General features: G+C 43.4%; 1 protein-coding gene across 1 annotated transcript in view; it reads left to right on the top strand.

Annotated features, from left to right (window-relative positions):
- The first annotated feature begins 763 nt into the window (after positions 1 to 763).
- Positions 764 to 19,556, top strand: part of LOC142586249 (sodium-coupled monocarboxylate transporter 2-like) — a 60,044-nt gene continuing 41,251 nt past the window's right edge. The window contains exon 1 of the mRNA XM_075697498.1: positions 764 to 1,477. Within this exon, the coding sequence (XP_075553613.1) occupies positions 1,145 to 1,477 (333 nt within the window). The 5' untranslated portion in view covers positions 764 to 1,144. The remainder of the gene's footprint in view (positions 1,478 to 19,556) is intronic.

The following is a 19,556-nucleotide window of genomic DNA, read 5'->3' as shown; positions in this document are numbered from 1 at the left end:
ACATCAAAAAAAAAAAAAACATTTGTGTAAAATTTAAATACAATTCGCCGACGCAAACACAATCATACGCGAATGTATTCCTGCTCACCTTCCTTAGAAAAGAGAGCTGAAAACACTCTTGTTCACACAGAAAATAAGCTAATTTGTTTGTTCTTCAAGAGGAGTGAAAATATTATTAGAAATGAATGGTTAGTACCTATACGTTTCCCTCTATGCAGACGTTCTTCACGAATCGGCGGGAACGCAAGTGTTCATTCGCTCAGCGAGCATTTGATACCTCTGGAGAACGTAAAAACTCGGTCAACAAACACGTGCTCGTTGAATGGTGTGTCAGTCTATTGCCTCCCTCTTTCACGAGTCACGACACACGCGAGTGCCATATTTCCTCCGTATGAGTTTCAATTCCATCTCTCCTCTGTGCCCATTTTGCACTCAATTACGAGAACCAGCTGCGCATCGTTCACATCGGTCGCTTGGCGTCCCGAAGGCTTTCGTTCCTTTTTTCTCGTGGGTGTCCATGCAAGTGCGCATCGCTTCCCCGCGCGCTAAGCATGTTCCGCGCATATATAATCGACATACGACACTAGAAGAAAGGAGGAGAGCCGCGTAAAGGAGTCCGCACTCTGAGAACCGCGCACCGCAATTAGAGGCGGAGTCCCTTAAGCCGATTACGCCAGTCATGTGACCTGTCGTGCCCCCCCCCCCAGCTTCCCTCGCCCTTACCCCGTAGCCACCTTAGGGCCGAACGCCTTTCGCAAGCCTCGGAAACGCTTGTCAAGCTGCGTATCTCGGATCGTGGCGCACAAGGAGTCAGTCCAGTTGAACAGACCAGCCACTCGAAAAGGGAAAAAAACGACCGCTAAACTTGGAGCGGGGCGACAGAAGCGTTTCGCTCACCTCACAACGACAGAGTGCATCTCGAGCGGCGGCCGCGCGGCGTGCGCTACCGTCCTCCAGCCCGAGCGGGTGACGTTTCCTCGTCCAAAGGATTTCGTAGACTTGGAACAGGCGCTCGTTTTCAAAGGCCTGGCGTAGGTCCAGCTCAGAGGGACTCCCGCCTCGCGAGAGCTCTGTTCTCTCGGTTCAGAGAGCGCGCCGGATCGTTCTCGTCGGGGTTTTGGAACGACCAGGGCGGAGGACGGTCATGGCTCAGGTGGCCGAGTACGCGGTGTTCGGCGCTCTGATGGCGCTTAATTTTGGCATCGGACTCTACTTCTCGCTTCGGCGAAAGGCCCGCTCCGCGGACACCACGGCCGAAGTGTTCCTCGGTAGCCGCGCCCTGCGCTCGTTCCCGCTGGCGGCGTCGGTTGTGGCGAGCCTCATCTCCTCCACGGGACTCGTCGGTTTCACTGGACACTTCTACGCGTACGGCTTCCACCTGATGTGGAACGGCCTGAACACCATAGCTGTGGCCCCACTGGTGGCGTGCTTGTTCCTTCCAGTGTTCTACGCCCTGCGCATCACATCTGTGTTTGAGGTAAGCTGGGATGTAGCCCTTTCATTTTCACTGCGGTCACGTCAGGCTCTCACCCTATTAGGTAAACGCAGAAGCTTGGAGCTATTGGACGTTGTTCCGGATTCTTGCGTTAGCCATTCTTTTCCATAGCCAAACTATACGCATCAGACATTCCGAAACAATGACGATATGATTCTTCGCCTATAAATGTAACTTACAATTGCAGACTGCAGTCCAGACTTGGAAATGTAAATTTTTCAGTGCCCTCCTAATTTGGTTTGGTACTATGAACCAGGAATACAGTTTTTTCTTTCAGCGAACATGTTGTCCGTATAGCTGCGCTAGCAGTTGTGCGAATTTGGTGAACTCAGGTCAATCGGACTCTGGCCGCGCAACGTTGAGCGGATCAGTGCGATTCACTGATAGTAGGATGCTCCTGGAATTTCAGCTGATGAATAGTTTGACCCATGCTGGGTAACAGGGCCGCCGTTCTTCGTACTATCTTGATCTTTTTGAGCGTGAACACGGGTGGCCGTGGCATTCGGTACTATCAACATAGTCTAACGGTGGCGCCGAAATGTTTTGTGCATGCTCAGTGGGAGCGTAGTGCAAAGGAATCATCACTTCGCGCGCATGTCATCACGTCATCGCCCTCGTCGCGGGCTACGCCTAGTTTTGCGGCAGCGAAACAAAATATTAACTTCTGAAAACTATATATTGGGGAACTCGATCGGAGCCGTGGTGGATCGTCAATTTATTCTATGACTGCAGACTAGTGGTGCGTATTTGTTCGCGAAAAGTTGATAGATTTGAGAGCAAACATAAACTTCGTGCCTTCTCTCTACAATTTGCTCTAGTGTAGAATCACAGAAATTGTTCCGGCCAATGAGTATTTCAGCAAGGGTCGCGATGCAAGCAGTGGATAATTTTGTCCAGCGGCTTTTGCGTTAGTAATTGTGACTAAATTAGTTAAAAACGTGAAGTAAAGGAAGAAAATTGTCTGTAACTTCTTTCGGATGCCCTGCTTCTCTCTTGGTTTACAAAATTCATTATGAATAAATCTGCGGGCAGAACAGACAGCGAAATAATACGCTAAGGTGTTTAGGCCTGACCGCCATGTTGAGAAGCGCATCGTTTGACCTTGCGGTTGCGTAGTGTGGCCTATGACAACTGCGAGCCGCACTGACGGAAAGAAAAGCGCCTAGCAGGCGACATGGGAGAGCTCGGATAACGTAATGCGCGCGAAGGAAGGCTACTCTCATCACACATGCGCACATAAATTCTGCGGTGCCGCTATAGGCAGCGCTCGTAGTAGCGAAAGCGAAGTGATCCCGTGTTCACGTTCACGTTCAAAAATATCAATATAGTAGGTACGGGCAATGTTTCCTTACAGTGCGTTCTTTATCAACTTGCAAGTATCTCGAAAAAGTCTCTCACCACCCTGAAAAAGCTTCCTGAGCCCGAAGTTGCTTCAGGACATTCACAAATTGCTAAAGAACCCCAGGTGGTCAAAATTTCCGGAGTCTTCCACTACGGCGTGCCTCATAATCAGAAAGTGGTTTTGGCACGTGAAACCCCAAATATTATTATTATTATTACATTCACACATTGTGCCTTTCCGTTGTGCATCTCCACTGTTGCTCATTTACACGTTTCTTTCACCGTTGAGGCAAGGACTTCATTTATTAACTGCGGACTTCATTTATTAACTTGTAGACGTTTATGAGCCCCTTAGGGTGCATCCGATTAACAAGTAGTATTCATGAATGCCAAGCGAAGGAAATTTCAAAAATAATAGTTCTCTTTTCCTGATGCGATTAGCAGTCATAATGACCCTACACTCCAAAAAAGTTTGCACCCTTTGAGGCGTATCTTATTCCACAACAATAACCGTCTACCTTGCCCGAATTTCCTTTTTTTAACGCTGCGAGCCCGGTACTTTCAAGTCGCGAACGCATGCGCATTATCAGCGTGACATAGCATTGCGGCAGGAAAGTAGCGAGCGCATCGTTTTCAAGAAAGGAAACGCAAGCAAGGCACACGGCAATTACTGTTGTGGGACAAATATACACCCAAAAGGGTGCAAATGATTTAAGAGCGTATTGTTAAGAGGAAAAAAAAAACAGCTATTTGCAGGGGGCGGGGGGGGGGGGGATTGCAGTCTACCTAGAGTTGAAACCGACATGTGGGGTACGAAAATGATACGGAACGCAAATGAAATAAAAAATCTAAGCCGTCTCACGCATATTACTATGCGAATCGACCGCATAAGGGATGTGTAGCATTAATATCGGGGAAATTCAGGGTTTCTTTGATTCTGCGAACCAGAAGCTTCATGTAGTTAATGTACGTGCTTGTCGACCGGCCCGCTCAAGCGGCGAGGTGCGAGTCATTGCGAGCATAGATTTTATGCGAAGCATAATACGGGGAAAGCCCTCGGCAGCATCTGTATGCACCGCCATTCTTAAAAGCCTGGCTGGTAATTATGGGCAGAATATAGTCTTGCATAATTTTCTTTCTTCTGATTTTGAATTACGTTGTTGGTGTTTATATTGTCGTCAACCATTCTGCTTACTCTATATTTTTCGTAGAGCAAAAAGTTATCACTTATCCTATCGGTTCTACTATTTCATGGATTTCGGAACACTGTAAAGAGGAACACTATTTGAATTATAAAAACGAGTCCATAACGCATATATAGTTAAATATACGCTACTTGTTATGCATCCCGGTGATTCAGCGCATCAAGTGGCCATAAGTGCCGTGTTCTTTTAGGGCCCAAAAATGTTTAAAAAAGGAAAACAAACCAATGATATGGTTCTTACTGGTGTTCGAGTTATTCCTTGTATTCTTTACATAATGCACTGGTATCGCGACTGAGCCTGCTGAGCGTTTCAACTGAGCCTGCTCCTTATATAATTTGTCGAGGGATCAAATACTTGAATAATACCTGCATTGTCATTGTCAAAGGTGCTGCAAACGAATTCTTGAACGCTACGCACTGTCAAGACATGCAAAATTTGTATTTTTTTACTAAAGTAATATATGCGTATGTCCCCCCCCCCCCCCCAATTTGTGCGATAAATAACTGGTATCAATGCTCCCACCTTTTTCTCTATTTAATAAGTGAAGAAAATATTACGCGAACATTATAATTATATCATTTCGAAACCAGCAAAGCAGTGCATGCCGCTGATACGCAAAACGTGAAAGTCATGAAATGAACAAGTTGAGGACAAATATTCTAATGAAACTTTGTCATTCAAGAACCTTCTTTACATGTTTGTACATATTCAACTGCCAGGAAAAAAAATCTGTCACGCTGTCCTTTGCTACAATCTATTACGCATGAGCAGCTGTCACCGACCGCGTATTGTGAGTCATTTCACCAATACTATAATCGCAACAGAGTTCTGCAAGAGCAGGAGTTCTGTGAAATATACATTAGAAATGCGTAGATACAATAGATTATACAGATGCTAAGATGCAGCTTGATAAAGGGCAAAAGAAGTGTCGATGGAAACAAAGTTCACTGCATGTATACACAAAATCTCGCAACATGATTTTTAAATATACGTATAAGTCTGTAATAAATCTACGTATCCAAGCAAAAGTCACTGTATATAATGTGTCAAACAGGGCAAATAAACCTGTTGCGCAATCAGTCACAGATCACACAATGTTAGGGTCCACCCTCCTCCCTCAACTCCGCCTGACATATCGCGCACGACGGCTGGCGGCGCGCTTCCTCCCCGCTTTTCTCCCTTGCGCACACAAGAATGTGCCCCCATCATCCGCTCACTCATTCCCCCCCCCTTCGATTTCACTCGCACACACAGCAAGCGTCGCGCGGTGACGATGTTATCGTCCTTGGAGTTCATACCGGACGGGACGGCAGGAATGCGCCTGGAGAGTCCATATACTTGCTATCGCAACAATATAATAAGAATATCCGGCAACTGAAGTGTCCTGTGGCCAATTACTTTCTGCAAAAGAAGTAACAAAATCGAACTTTCGCCATGCGATAATTCGCTGCGCCGCAACAATGTTATTTTTTGTGGGACGGGGGCGCCAAAAAAAAAAGAAGGCAAAAACGCAAAGGAAGGCATGTTGAACGCGCCAAATTTGTGGAACGCGCCAAGAAATCTTGAATTATAACCTGCTTTAACGGGACCTCTTCGTAGTCTGTGCCAAATTGAAGCGCGGATTCTTAGCTTAGGTTTCTTTGCAAGTCATCGCTGCACGTCTCAAAAATCAGACGTAGTAGTAACAAAGCGCTGACACTAGTGCTGATCAGCCTGGTCCAATGGTAGCAAGTCAGAATGATCGTGTCCTGCCGAAAGTTGGACGCACCCCGCGTAATTTTCTTGTCCTTTCGAGCGAAGCTGTCTATGGCTAGGATCTGGGAAAAAATGTGTCCCCCCCCCCCCCCCCGAGATGCGGACACAAACAAATCATGATGTGCGCCGATCCTGGTGATAGTGCAGAAAGGGCAGGTACACCTGTGGGCTCGGTACACCAGTTGAGAAATACGCAAGCACTTTTCGCGAACACCACGGATACACTAAGTCTACAAAGACAGCTATAAACAAAAGAAAATCAGACTATAAGCTACAAAAGGCGGCTCATCTCTACCCGTTTTAAGAGTTCATGTACACTGTATATACTAGGACTATAAAACACAAAAGTGATCTCTCGTGCAGTGCCGCAAACAAACAGTCAATTCGCAGAGAGTTAATATATTTCTACAATTTAAAGTAAATAATAAGACTGCTGGTAACCAGAATATCTCATGCTCAGCAGAAGAAAGCCATAGTCACTCAGCCACATTCGTGCAGGCTCATCCGCGAAAGTACACAGCACCCGTCTAAGTCTCGGGTAAGGTCCTCATGGGAGCACGCGGGATAATTACGTGTACGTTATATAAACATATGAAGTTATATGCAGGGAGGAAGTCGTTGGAGGAGCGGGCCACCTGTCAGCACATTAGTAAATTTGTATTTTATTTAACAGGAGGGCGTGCAATATATGAGTATCATGTACCGGCTGCTTACTCGAAAATATAGTACCTGTTTACTCGGAATATGTACCGGAATACTTGGAAATACACTGAACCCGCTGCCACTGTGCACAGCTGTTTCGACGCACTTCATCGCCTAATGAGGTTAGCTAGCTGGGCATGGCTTTGGACCGCATGCTAAAGCAGCTGTCACAATCGCCGCTGTATCGCGCTATTCTAGCACAATGAATATGAACGGGATGTATGCATCATCCCGGTGAACGTTACAGCTTTCAATGTAACCTAATAACGCCGTCAGTGGCAGCGGCGTGCTCAAACGATTGTCTGATCACGGCAAGATTAAGACACCGTGCCTCGTATGTTTTTAAAAGTCAAAGAGTTTATTCGGACAACGTATGGCGCAGTCGCCTAGGGCGCAGACCAAAAGGCAAATGGTTGCCTGACAAGGAGTCTGAGCCCTTCTTGCTCCCATTCGAGAGCACAAGACATTCAGTGCATATAATAAACACTAAACGAGATAGAAATACAGAGTCGTTGGAAACATTGAAACGGGAGTTATTTCATATTGAACATTTATGTACAATTGGGGAAAATGCTGTAGGAAACAACAGAAAAAAACAAAACAAAAGGAGTGGTCACGCCTGCAGTGACAGTAGATACATAGATATGTTGTTTTTGAAAGCTTTGAATGATTTACTTTCCTGGATAATGTTTACAGCAGGATGGTGATCGTTTAAAAAACTGGAAGTTCTGTAGCTAAGTTTCTGGGTGCCGTAGTTCATACGTATTTTTTCCTTATTGTAACATATGTGCCGTGTGTTTTAGGTGTGTGTTTTTGTTAGATACTGTTGAAAAAAAGCCGTAGGATCGGAATGCATTTGTAGGTAACTAGCTAACGCTATCTTTTTGTTTATAACATTCCACAGTGTAGGCAGTTGATGTTTTCTAAACAGCGGGGCAGTGTGGCTAAGGTATGGTGCATTATCAGCTAGGCGCAAAAATTTATTTTGTAATAAACATATGTCTTCTATGCTAGTTTTAGGTGTTGTGCCCCAGACAAGAAGACAATAGTGGTAACGCGAATGCACCAGTGTGTAGTATAGTTGTTTCTTTAAGCAGATAAGCAAAAGGTCCTTTATTTTATACACGATACCAATGGACCTAGAGATACCAGTGCGAACTTTTTCCATGTGAGGTGACCAGTCAAGATGCTCGTGAAATATGACACCAAGAAATTTATGTGTTGCTACACGTTCGATAGATTCATCGCGAAATTGGATAAGTATTTCTTGTTTTATACACTTGTTACGAGCGCGGAATATGATGTACTTAGTTTTTTTAGTGTTTAACTCTAGTTCATTACCGTGGAGCCACGTGGACAAATTTTCCAGCCATACATTGATTTCTACTTGGAGGACTTCTAGGTCTTGTCCGCAGAAGAATACATTGGTGTCATCAGCGTACATTATTATTTCTGGTGTAGAGGGCACGTTAATTATATCATTTATATAAAGCTGAAATAACAGCGGCCCAAGGATTGATCCTTGTGGAACTCCATAATGTATCTGACCTAAGCTGGATTTTGCATTCGTAATATTCGTGTACAGGTGACGATTTAGGAGGTAATTCATTATTAATGTGAGGGCCGTTCCTCCAATGCCATATTTATATAACATGTACAGTAAAATAAGGTGCTTAATGGAGTCGAATGCCTTTTTAAAGTCTATAAAAACACCTATTGTATATATTTTCTGCTCAAAGTTGTCTATTATCTTGTCCTTAATTTTTATTAGCGCCATTTCAGTAGATTTCTCTTTCTGGAATCCGTATTGCTGCTCGGCGATGATATCGTTTCGCTTGCAGAAGTTTAGTAGCCTGATGTTTATAATTTGTTCAACTACTTTCGAGAGGACTGGTGAACTGAAATTGGCCTATAATTATTTATGTCATTTCTATCACCTCCCTTGTGTATGACAGAGATTCCTGCAATTTTTAATTTATCTGGAAATATTCCAGTACTCAAAATCAGGTTGCATATATGCGTAAGTGGCTGACTAATCATGTGACTGATGGATTTTATAGGTAGAACTTTAATGTCGTCAGCACCACATGCACTGTTATTTTTAGGTTTTTGATTACTGTACATATTTCTAATTCTGTAGTTGGAAACATGAAGATTGAGTTTTCGATGTTGGACGTGATATACGTTGTGAAATCACAATTACTTGCCTGACGTTTACTTGAAGCCCCTGATATAAGAAAGCGCTCATTAAGTTTGACGGCAAGCGACGCCCCTGTGTAAGGCACTCCATCTATAACGAGTTCAGAGATGCCGCCTCTTTTGTTGTTGGACATTAGCTTGTTTACAGTATTCCATACTTGTTTAGGGTTGTTGCAGATATCAGTAAACTTATGTTCGTAATAACTAGTCCTGGCTTTTTTTAATATCGGAGCTTAATTTATTACGAATTTGTTTGTATTCAGTCAAACAGTCCATATTTTTCGTTCTGATGAAAGAGGCAAATAGTCTGTCACGTTCTCTAATTCTTTTTAGAAGGTCGGCATTTATTCATGGCTTTCTGGCTTTTTTACACTTTTTGAATTCTACGGTATGGAAGGCTTGATTGTAGAGCTCAGTAATTGTTTTAATAAAGACGTCATATGCTGCGCCGGGGTCAGATAGTTGAAGAACATCTGCCCAGCTTGTTTCTGCTATTAAGTTTGTAAATATTGTGGTCTTAGCTTCATTAACGGTTCTGTATGTAATGGGTGCACATGTTCTGGAATGACTCTGTGGTGTACAGTAGGGTTTAAAGAACACAAAAATAGGTAAGTGGTCACTAATATTAGCTATTAGTACACCTGCTTGCACATCATCCTTTATGTAACTTGTAAAATACACATCTAATAAAGTATGGCACATGTATGTCACTCTAGTTGGCATATGTATTACATTTTCACAACCAAACGGGAGAAAAATACCTTGTCGAGCGAGGTGAGCCTCTCTCTGTATGGCTTTCATAGATTACGAAAAAGCATTTGATTCAGTAGAGATACCAGCAGTCATAGAGGCATCACGTAATCAAGGAGCACAGGAGGCTTACGTAAATGTCTTGGAAAATATCGACAGAGGTTCTACAGCTACCTTAATCCTTCACAAGAAAAGTAGAAAGATGCCTTTAAAGACAGAGGCCAGAGAGGGAGACAAAATCTCTGCAATGCTATTCACTGCGTGTTTGGAACAAGTATTCAAGCTATTAAATTGGGACGGCTTAGAAGTAAGGATCAACGGCAAATATCTGAGCAACTCTCGGTTTGCAGATGACATTGTCCTGTTCGGCAACAATCGGGACAGGTTACAACAAATGATTGAAGACCTTAAGAGAGAAAGTTCAATAGTGGGAGTGAAGATTAATGTGCAGAAGACAAATATAATGCTCAATAGCCTAGCAAGAAAACAAGAGCTCAGGACCCCTAGTCAGCCTCTGGTGTCTGCTAAGGAGTACGTTTGCCTAGGTGAAATACCCACAGGGGACCCTGAGCATGAGGAACCTTACATCAAAATAAAAATGGGTCGGAGTGTATACAGCAGACATTGCCTGATCCGGACTGGAAGCTTACCATTATCATTGGCGCCAAGAAAAAGGAAGCGTAGTCAAGGATAGACTATGTGGGTGATGAAATTAGGAAATTCGCAGGTGGTAGTTGGAATCGGTTGGCGCAGGATAGGGGAAATTGGAAATCGCAGGAAGGGGCCTTCGCCCTGCAGTGGACATAAAATGGGCTAGTGATGAAGAATTTAAACTCTGAAGAAATTACAAGGTTTAGCATGGTTTCGGCTTGCTTCAGCAAGCACCACATGAAATCTGCTTCTTCTCTCAGCCCAACCTGCTGTCTGCTCACATGTAGACGTTCGCGCGAAGAGATATGTGTATTCTTAACAGATAATGTAATTCTTTTTCGAAACATTTCGCCGAATATATTGGGCGATAAGCTTGTGCACGTGTCTTCCTTAACTTGTGCACGACGGCGAAATTGTTTGACACAATCTAATGTGCATATAATTTTCATGTGAATGTTCTGAAAACCATAAAAGCATGAAATCGTAGTCAACAACAGCTGATTTTCGGCCACTGGCTTCTTCTGTAAAGAACATTATTGCGCAAGTTATCCTAAAGGATATTGTTAGGTGGCAGAAACATTACAAGCCTGAAAATATAGATTGGACTAGTCAATGTACAATACCGATCAATCCCGAGATGGCCGAGCCGTCGTAGTAGCAGCCAACGCAAACGCAATGTAATAAACAGTTTGCGTATTCTATAAAGCCAAGCATGCGGACACGTCCGTGACAATGATTCTGAATAGGCGCCGGGGTGCCATCACCATTTTCACTCGTTATTCTGCGTGCCACGAGTCGAATAGACGATGTCGCAAACATAAAAGCAACACCGGGCAAGAAAACTAATAATCTTTCTTACAAAATTCATAAGCGCTTCAAGATATGCGAGCGAAATCTCGCGACACGTTGAAAGGAACATGCAAAGAAACGGCGTCTCATTCAAGGTTTCGTGTGTATATAAACGCGGTGATTGGGACAGCCGCGAGTGTGCTTATCGTTATCTTTTCTTTTTATTTTGTTCAATGAGCGCAGGTGCGCATCTGGCTTCCTCGGCTCATTATTAAACTGCTCGCGTGCATATCTAAAATAATTACGTAACGGGGTCGTGTTGAAACCTACGCGCGGTCTGATTTCCGGGAAGGCTGAGTGCCAGCATCGAGCACGCGTTTATTGCATGAAGAAGTACGCCAAATATTTTGTTTATCTTTCCAATCCCATTCGGACGCCAATAATTACTGTCCATTAAAAAATTTAGTGTGTATTTAGTTTGTTCATGAAAAGCTTAGCGCTCCGAGACGAGTTCTGAATTTTTAATTTATCACTGAGTTTTGACAATTTTGCTGAATGCGGACGCCTCGCGAAAGTTCTCAACAGGAACGTCAGACATTAAAAAAAATCTGCTATTTCATGTCTATAGCATGCTTAGAAAGCACCTATTTAGCCAGTGGAGAGAGAGAGAGAGAGAGAGAGAGAGAGAGAGAGAGAGAGAGAGAGAGAGTACTTTATTAGAACACAGATAATTCTACCGGCGTCTGTAAAGCCGTCTGTACATGCTCCTCTGCATGAGGGAGGAGAAGAGGGATCACGTAATGTTTAGTCTGCACGGAAATGAGACACTGTTTACCTCCCAAATGAAGCAGCTGTTGAGCTCAAGAGATATATAAAAAACATACTTTACTAAAAGTGGTGCATTGATGACGGTGAAAAGGAACTCTAGTGCAGTAGGAAACCGTGCCTGGACGCAATGAATTCACCAGCGTATACCTTTCCTCCACTGTGTATACCCGGACTTGAGTCGAAGCTTTTGGATTAACTTCCCCGCTAGCAAGAAACTTTGCATCATCGTCTTCGCCTGATCATTGCATTCACAAAGAGTTGTTTGCACCGCCTCGAACAATCTACCTATGCGTAATGCGACGCTTGTGGCGCTGTACAAGCGGTACAGCGCATCCGGTTAGGATGCCCGGCCTATACACATGAAATGACATTTCATGAAAACGGAATACATAAAGTTAGTCAGGCACCACTAATGCTAAAAAGCGTATTAGGTCCTATTCCTTGTCCTTCAAAGCTATTGGAAAAATTTGCACGATGGTAACAAGCCTTGTGCGTAGAAATGACAGATGAGAACAGAATACATCAAGAGAAACTGACAACGAACGCGCAAACGCCCAGCTGTATGACTTCCTGCTTACTGAAATGCAAGTAGTACTAAATCTTGTAGTACGGGTAAAATCACTTTGCGTTTCACAAAGAGACCCGATAGAAACATGTCACTATACACTGTAGAAATCGAGAGTGCTCACTGATGTGGGATTATTACGTTTTTTTTCCGAAATGGGGACATGTGCACGCGGTAGGTCACAGAACCAGCAGAAATTCATTCTGAAGAACAAAACTGCGTGAGAAGGTTTGGAGAAGAAGACTTCCTTGTCCTTTTTAAACTAATAAATTAGGTTTCTTTCCTACATGAGCCTTCTGGATATTATATTAAACGGTATACCGGGGTTCCCAAATAACTTTAGCCGAACTTCGAAATATACCGATGCACTCTAAGACGTCGCGACCACGCATGTTGTTGGCTGTTGTATGGAACATATTACACTATTTTTTATACTCTAACTGCACAATTAGACAATAATTATTGACTAACTTCGCGAGTATTAAGCTTAGAACAACAGTTTCTAGGAGAAAGTCGTAACTACCTCTCGGAAACATATAATCCAGCCGCGTTGAACGTCCTGCTTGTTTCGTAATTATTTTTGTTTCTGTGTTTTTTTAAAGAAAGTGCGCTAACTATAACGAAAACACACGTGAAATACCCGCTAGCACGCAGTCATTGAGCACTCAAACGTGAACGAAGGGTGCATTAAACTTGTCGCTTAAAAAGTCACAGGGCAGCGACGCAGGCATAGGCCGCTCGATTTACGCCAGTGGTGAGCGTCGGCTCATCGCAGCCATAGAGTTTCGTACTATTACAAGGGGGAACTAAGGCCGTTCAGCCACTATAGGATTGATACGTGGGTTTGCCTAATCTTTGTGCTTGGGCCTTCAGACTTTCTCGTGGCTTCGTTTATTACGCTTTATCTGGGCCTAAATTGGACTAGATTTCGGAGCAGTTTATACTCTTTTTTAATGCGGAAGGTAATAAGACTCTGGAAGAACGCAGTGTCGCTGCTAATTGCAGTGGTTCAGCTTTTCCATCCGTCCATGGAGCAATCGTTTTAGTATAGGGCTTCTGGGCTAAAGGTTCGGTGTTCAAATCCTGCCGTCTGACAATTTTAATACTGGTTATGTAATTATTGCCAACGCAGTACTTTCTTATAATTGATCTCTGAGCAATGTGGTGAAGTCATTTAAAGCCAGAAAGGCGAAGGTTAGGTGCAGTCATGTGCCACCCGTCTTTCCTATGCTAGCTGAACTGCCCTTCTTGCAGTTCCCGTAGACTCTAGCGCCACAGACCCCTCTATAGTAATTGTATGAAGCCCTATGATCGCCGCACTTAATGGACAGCGATAAGCAGACACCTGCTCCCTTGTCCCGCTTTTTGAGTGACAAGCTGAGTGTGCAGCACGTTCATAGGCAACCTGTTTGAGAGCACAGCAATTGTGGCGCGAAGCGGGAATGCCACGTGCTTTTGTTTTCATATAGAGCGGGTTTTCTTTTTGTCGCAAAAAAAATACTATTTCGAAATAACGAATTTAGAAGCTGTTGAATTGCATGTTTCAAAGAGAAGGCTCTACAACTTTACCATTGGGAGTTTCGCGCTAAAGCGAAGTCGGTTAACTAATCTTGAATAAATACGCACTTAAGCAGACTACAAAACTAATGCGACTTGCCCCATACAATCCCTAACAACCTTCATTTGGTCTTGTCCTCCTAGAGCGCTACGGCAAAGCTTAAACTCTCGGCTACGATTAGTCGGGATCTTCCGTATATTCTGTGACCTTTGGAAAAACGTTTGGTGGAAGGAGAGCCAAGTTTGTTGTACCTGCTTCTTTTCCTATGTCGCGTACATAACGCGCCCTTATCAATTCTGTAACAAGGTGTTGCTATTACCTGTTGCCATCTAGATAAGACATTTTTTTCGTGTAGGTACAAAGAGGGTATATCCTCTTTAGCTCACATAGCTCGTACCTTCCTTCTTTGTGTGGCAGTGACTCTCCCTGTTAGAGGACCGTGTAGTCTTCTCTCAGTGAAGGCCGTCCGGAGCTATTACAGAGCCGAAAATTGAACTCACAAATACGTGCTCGTTCTCGCCACACTATATACTCGCTGAGCTGCTGTAGCCAGTTTCATATGTTCTAACGGCGTTTTACGTGAGCAAGAATTTGGTTTGTTTCAAGTCATTACTTCTATCTTACCGAGATGTATTGTGATTCTCTCGTTGGCTTCCTCACTAGATTGGTAGAAGGGCTGGCAAAAAAATGCAGTTGCTTAGAAACAATGAATGTGAGTCCGATTTTACATTCAACTTTAATGTCGCGAGGATTCAGTGCTTATATTGCTTGGTATAGCGGCGGAGAACACATAAACACTGTCAATACTGTTACTTAAAACGTCAACTCACTATTGAGCGAACTTGTTCGCAGAAATAAAAGCACTACTTCGAATTATGAAAACACTAGCACAGCTTTTTGTCCTCGCAAAATATTCGACGGCCGTCGCCTGTGCTCGAGGCTATCGCTGTGATTTGGGTATTGCCGGTTTTTCTGTACACAAGTGTGGCCTAGTAAAGAGTTGTATATTTACCTTACAGTGCTGGAAATGTTTTGCTGTATACCATCGCTACAACGGGACAATACGAGTATCAACGAAGTGTTAGGGTTAACTAGTGTAGCAGGTTGCATTTCTTATTGTGTATCTAAAACTTTTTTTGCATCCTTAAGAGACTTGTTAGCTCGTTGACAAGCGCCCTTAACCGTAAGGGCTAAGAAAGAATCGTTGACGCAGAGAAATGAAGTTTCCCTTTCTTGAAGCCTTGTGGAGGTAAGTAGACATGATGATAGCTGCCACACATGACACGAATATTTCATAAAGTAAGCTTTCATAGCAATATACCTGTCAAACTACTGCGTTAGATGTGCGCACAGTAATTAGCATTCATACCGTTTTGGAATGCATGGTTTCCTACATAATATCCGTAGTTTAAGCGCGCTGTGGTGTATGTAGAGCGAACTTAGTTTACAGTCTTACTGATAAGGCTGTTAGGCATACGACAAAGTAACAACCTCAAAAACGCAAAGTTGTTTGCCGCATGCATGGAGTGGGCTCTCCTAGATGTGGGAACCCAATGCAAGCCGGTATTCGAACAAATATTACGGATATATTTGCGCACATCATTCATACGTCACTTAAATTCCCGGAACTGACTCCCATGTCACAGCCTATGCGACGCACAACGCGACTTTTGATGCTCGGTCACTTATGTTGCATCAGGCGGACCACTCATTCGAAGGACGCTATCACAAAGCACGCACCAACTCTGTGCGTGACGGTGTTCGTCAGTGTGACTACGTCGCAAACATGAGAGGAAAGATAGTGGAGGAGGTTACTGCAAGTTTCACAAAACTGGCACACGAAAAGTCGAAAACAAACAGGCAGGTCTGTACATATGTTGTCGCTACAAATCCTAAATGGCGGCGCAAGTCGGTACTTTTTGTTCGAGACAGAGGCATCAGAGACAGCTGCTCGTGCGTCGAGAACATTGTGTTCATTAGGTGCATGCGTTTCCGTCAGCTTTGCTTGAACTTTAGTGAAACGTTTGTAGCGCAAAATGACTCACACAACAGAGTCAATCAATATTAGGAACACATGTAACAGGCAGAGGCGTAGCTGCCCCACACAGTCATCAATCTTTCAAAATACCTAAAAGCGAACTCCCTCGTGTGTTATCAGGCAGTTGAAGTGTGCCTGACGGTGTGCATGACGGAAGTGTGCCTGACGGAATAGAAGGCATCCTAAGTGCAATGTGTCACAGAATGTTAGGGCTTCTGGCGTAACTAGGATGGCGTAAGAAATACGTATTGAACTCTTGCTTTTTTTTGTGTGTTTCTGTGTGGCACACGTCGTATGCCTGGTGATCTCAATGAACGAAGCGGGGTGCTATGTACGTGATTACTGAAAGTATGCGCCTGATATCTATTTGTGCGCCGGCAAAGTTCGAAGTGGGTGCGGAAATTGCAGCCTTTACAATAAATTTTGTATGCAAGCGCACCAAAGCGTTATTAGCATTTTAGGAGAGCGTTCGATTTGACGCCTTTTCCTGGCAAATTGACGCATGCCGCAGTCATAAAATTTAGCGCTAATCGGGGGAAAGGCGATGGTAAAGCTGCGTGAGAAGTAAAACGCTTGTGGAATTGCAACTGTCTTAAAGAAAGAATATGTTACGCAAATATTTGAAAGTATCATGCGGCCGTTATTTCCTATGCTTACTAATGTTCCGACACAATTTTACGTTACACCAAACCTACGTCTCGTGCAAAGGGGGTCTTGTTAGGTCCAGTATTCTTGGCTTGATTAGATGTGTTGCAGATATTTACTAACTCTCATCTTCTCTTTTTTATGCATTATGCGAGGTTCGTAGTACGTTTCCCCGGTGGTCTGCGTGAGCTAGGAAGGGAACTTGTTTATATTTGTTTCGATGAAGGGCAGATTTTGGAAAATATGTGGACGAAGTTAAAGCGCGAGGACAAATCACGGCCTTACTAATTAATTAACCGCGCAAGCTTTACGGAATGTACGGAGTGTGTGTGTTAAGAACAACACTGAATGCAGCCTCCTGACCTGGGAGAACTACAAATAATACTAGCATCACACCTTGTGAAAATTAAGGAACGTATTGGCCAGTGCTCTCACCATGTGAAATGTGTGTGGATGAATTATTGCCTTTGCAAAAATTAAAAAAAAAGAACTGTCCGAACGCACTATGGGGAAACGGAAAAGTTATAAAGAAGCAACGTTTTAATTGGTGGGATTTGAATACAAGCAACTGAATCTGTTATTGTAGCTAACTGAAAGGAACAACTTTGCTGGAATTTGGGTTGCGATTGTGCAAGGTCGAACATGTCTGTTGTCTTTTTACCTGACCAATAATTAACGTATACATGTGGTTGCAACAGTTATTCAAAGGTTACTAAATAAAAAAAAACGCGACACGACTGACTGCACGAAAATAGCAATTTAATTACCTAGTAATTACAATAATAGACTTATTAAAAAATGCGCGATGGATCTTTCTAAAATCTTTAATTTTGTTTAGTGGTGTCCACAGCACCTTGAAATAAAGGTGTGTAACTTTCGCTCATTTGTTAACAGCGTATATCATCATACGCGACTAAAGGGGATATTCTCTGTCGCCTATGGCGTAATATGTAGGGGTGTGCGAACAATTAAAACTTTCGAATAACAAATCGAATATTGGCCTAATCAATTAGGTCTTCGAATCGAATATTCACTTTTCATAATTTGAATATTTTTCAAATAGTTTTCGACGCTTGAAATCTCTAATTGGGCACGATCAGCATAAAATTAGCCCGCGATCAACATTAAGGCAGACCTGAATCCGAGAAGTTGCGCAGTGCAATCAATGAGGTCGCTCAAGGGCCGAGACTTTTACGGCTAAACCACCATCACGTGCACCAGCAATGAGTCCTGAATATGCAAATAACTGCTTGTTTGCTCCCAATGCTCCTTTGCGCTTTTATTGAACATCGCTATACGATTGCATTGTAATGACACAAGTTTGGTAACGGTGTGAATACGAGGATGCCAAAAATTTTTTACTGTTAGAAAAGCATACGATATTTGAACGTTTCGGTGTGGGCGAGGTGCAGAAAACACACGTCCACCAGGCACTTTATGAATAGCTACTTTATTAATTGATTTATTTGTAGTGGTGGTGATTTTTATATTTTATGTCATTCTTGTATATTTTTTTACGTTTAGCTGCACGATGTTGATCCCCGATGATTGCGCTCCTTGTAGTATGGATTTTGCTTCTACCGGAGGAGACGTAATTTAATGTCATTTCAATCTTAATTTATATTGTCCCTGTTCGGCAAAGATGGGCTACCCTCACTGGAGGTACTATCAAAAAACAAAAAGCAACGACAGTACAATATGGTGGACTGATAATTATCAAAATTCAGTTTGTTTGGAAGCGGCTGACTTCAAACAATCTTTCCTGTGAAACAAAACCTTAGGGCTTTCCAGTAGAGAGCACCGTTTCAATATCAGAGTCACTTTGTATCTCAGCCACTAATCTTCAAAATGCGCCAAAGTGTTATATCCAGGCGTTTACGTATTCACATCCGCCACAGGTAGCTCAGGAATAGGATAGTCTACGTGTGTGTCCGCGGGGATTCTCTCTTCTGTCTACTGAGAAAGCGACATATTATCAGTGCTAATTACTTCGCTTCCTTAATAATTCGGCATTGCAAAATAAAAAAACTGCCATAAAGGAACAAAGACGGCTTGCTTACGGGCCATGTACCGGCATAGTCATTGTATCTGTGACGAGCTAAAGGTATTACGCGCTTATTTCTCAGAATCTGCGCCGTATTTCTGTGTGTGCCTTTTCCAGAAAGAGAACAGTTCTTCCAACAGCCTGTTTCCTTTCATACATGTACATACAGGCAACTCTGCAAAGCGTACCCAGTAGAAGATTTCATTTACAGCAGAATGGGACCTTTCGCATGTTGTTGTCAGTGCTGTGGCGTCGGGTGAAGCTCTTGAAGGTGGGCGCTCTGGCCTTTTCAGAAGCAGGGTATGCAGGACTTGATGCGGATACTTAACTACGTGGGACGATCTCATCACATAAGTCTAATTTCGGGTACAGGTGGGTGGACAAAATGTTCCGGATATGGGCACGGGGAAGGCTTTCGCGTATAACTGTAGCCGTTTCACTGGACCACGTTTCGGCATATTTGCTGTTGTGCACATTTGAAAAGACGTTGAAACATATAAAGCGCTGCTCCATAAATTATCTGAATTCATGTGGAGAGCTATTCTATTTGGCTAAGTAAACGCGTTTGCTGTACATTTGCCGCTTATAGCTGGAACCTACATAGAACGAGATGAAGAGTGCATACTTCTGCAAAGTGGTCGAGAAACTAACACTTGTGTGACAGGCCCGTTTGCTTTCCCTGTCTTCGTTGAGGTATGATATATAGCGTCCTTCGGCCAAGTGTCGGTTCTACGAAAACGGACGTTACGTTCCCTTTGTAGGTTGTGGCATAAGAAAAAAAAAAGACAAATACCGCATTGCCTCTCGTTAACGGTCCTCGCTTCTCTGGAAAAAGTAAATGTCCGATAACTGAGTGGTTGATGACCTATTTTATGTGATACAACGCTCGGTCATTGCTCCTAATCGCGTGGCAAGTTGTGTCGTATTTTAGGACAGCCTGAAGAGCATGTAGCGTGCAGGGATGCAGTTGGTGATACGTTTACCGAGCGTG

This window comes from Dermacentor variabilis, chromosome 6, assembly GCF_050947875.1.
Source record: "Dermacentor variabilis isolate Ectoservices chromosome 6, ASM5094787v1, whole genome shotgun sequence".
NCBI classification, from domain to species: Eukaryota; Metazoa; Arthropoda; class Arachnida; order Ixodida; family Ixodidae; genus Dermacentor; species Dermacentor variabilis.
The sequence above is the reverse complement of the archived record's forward strand: the minus strand, read 5'-3'. Positions and strand labels throughout refer to the sequence as shown.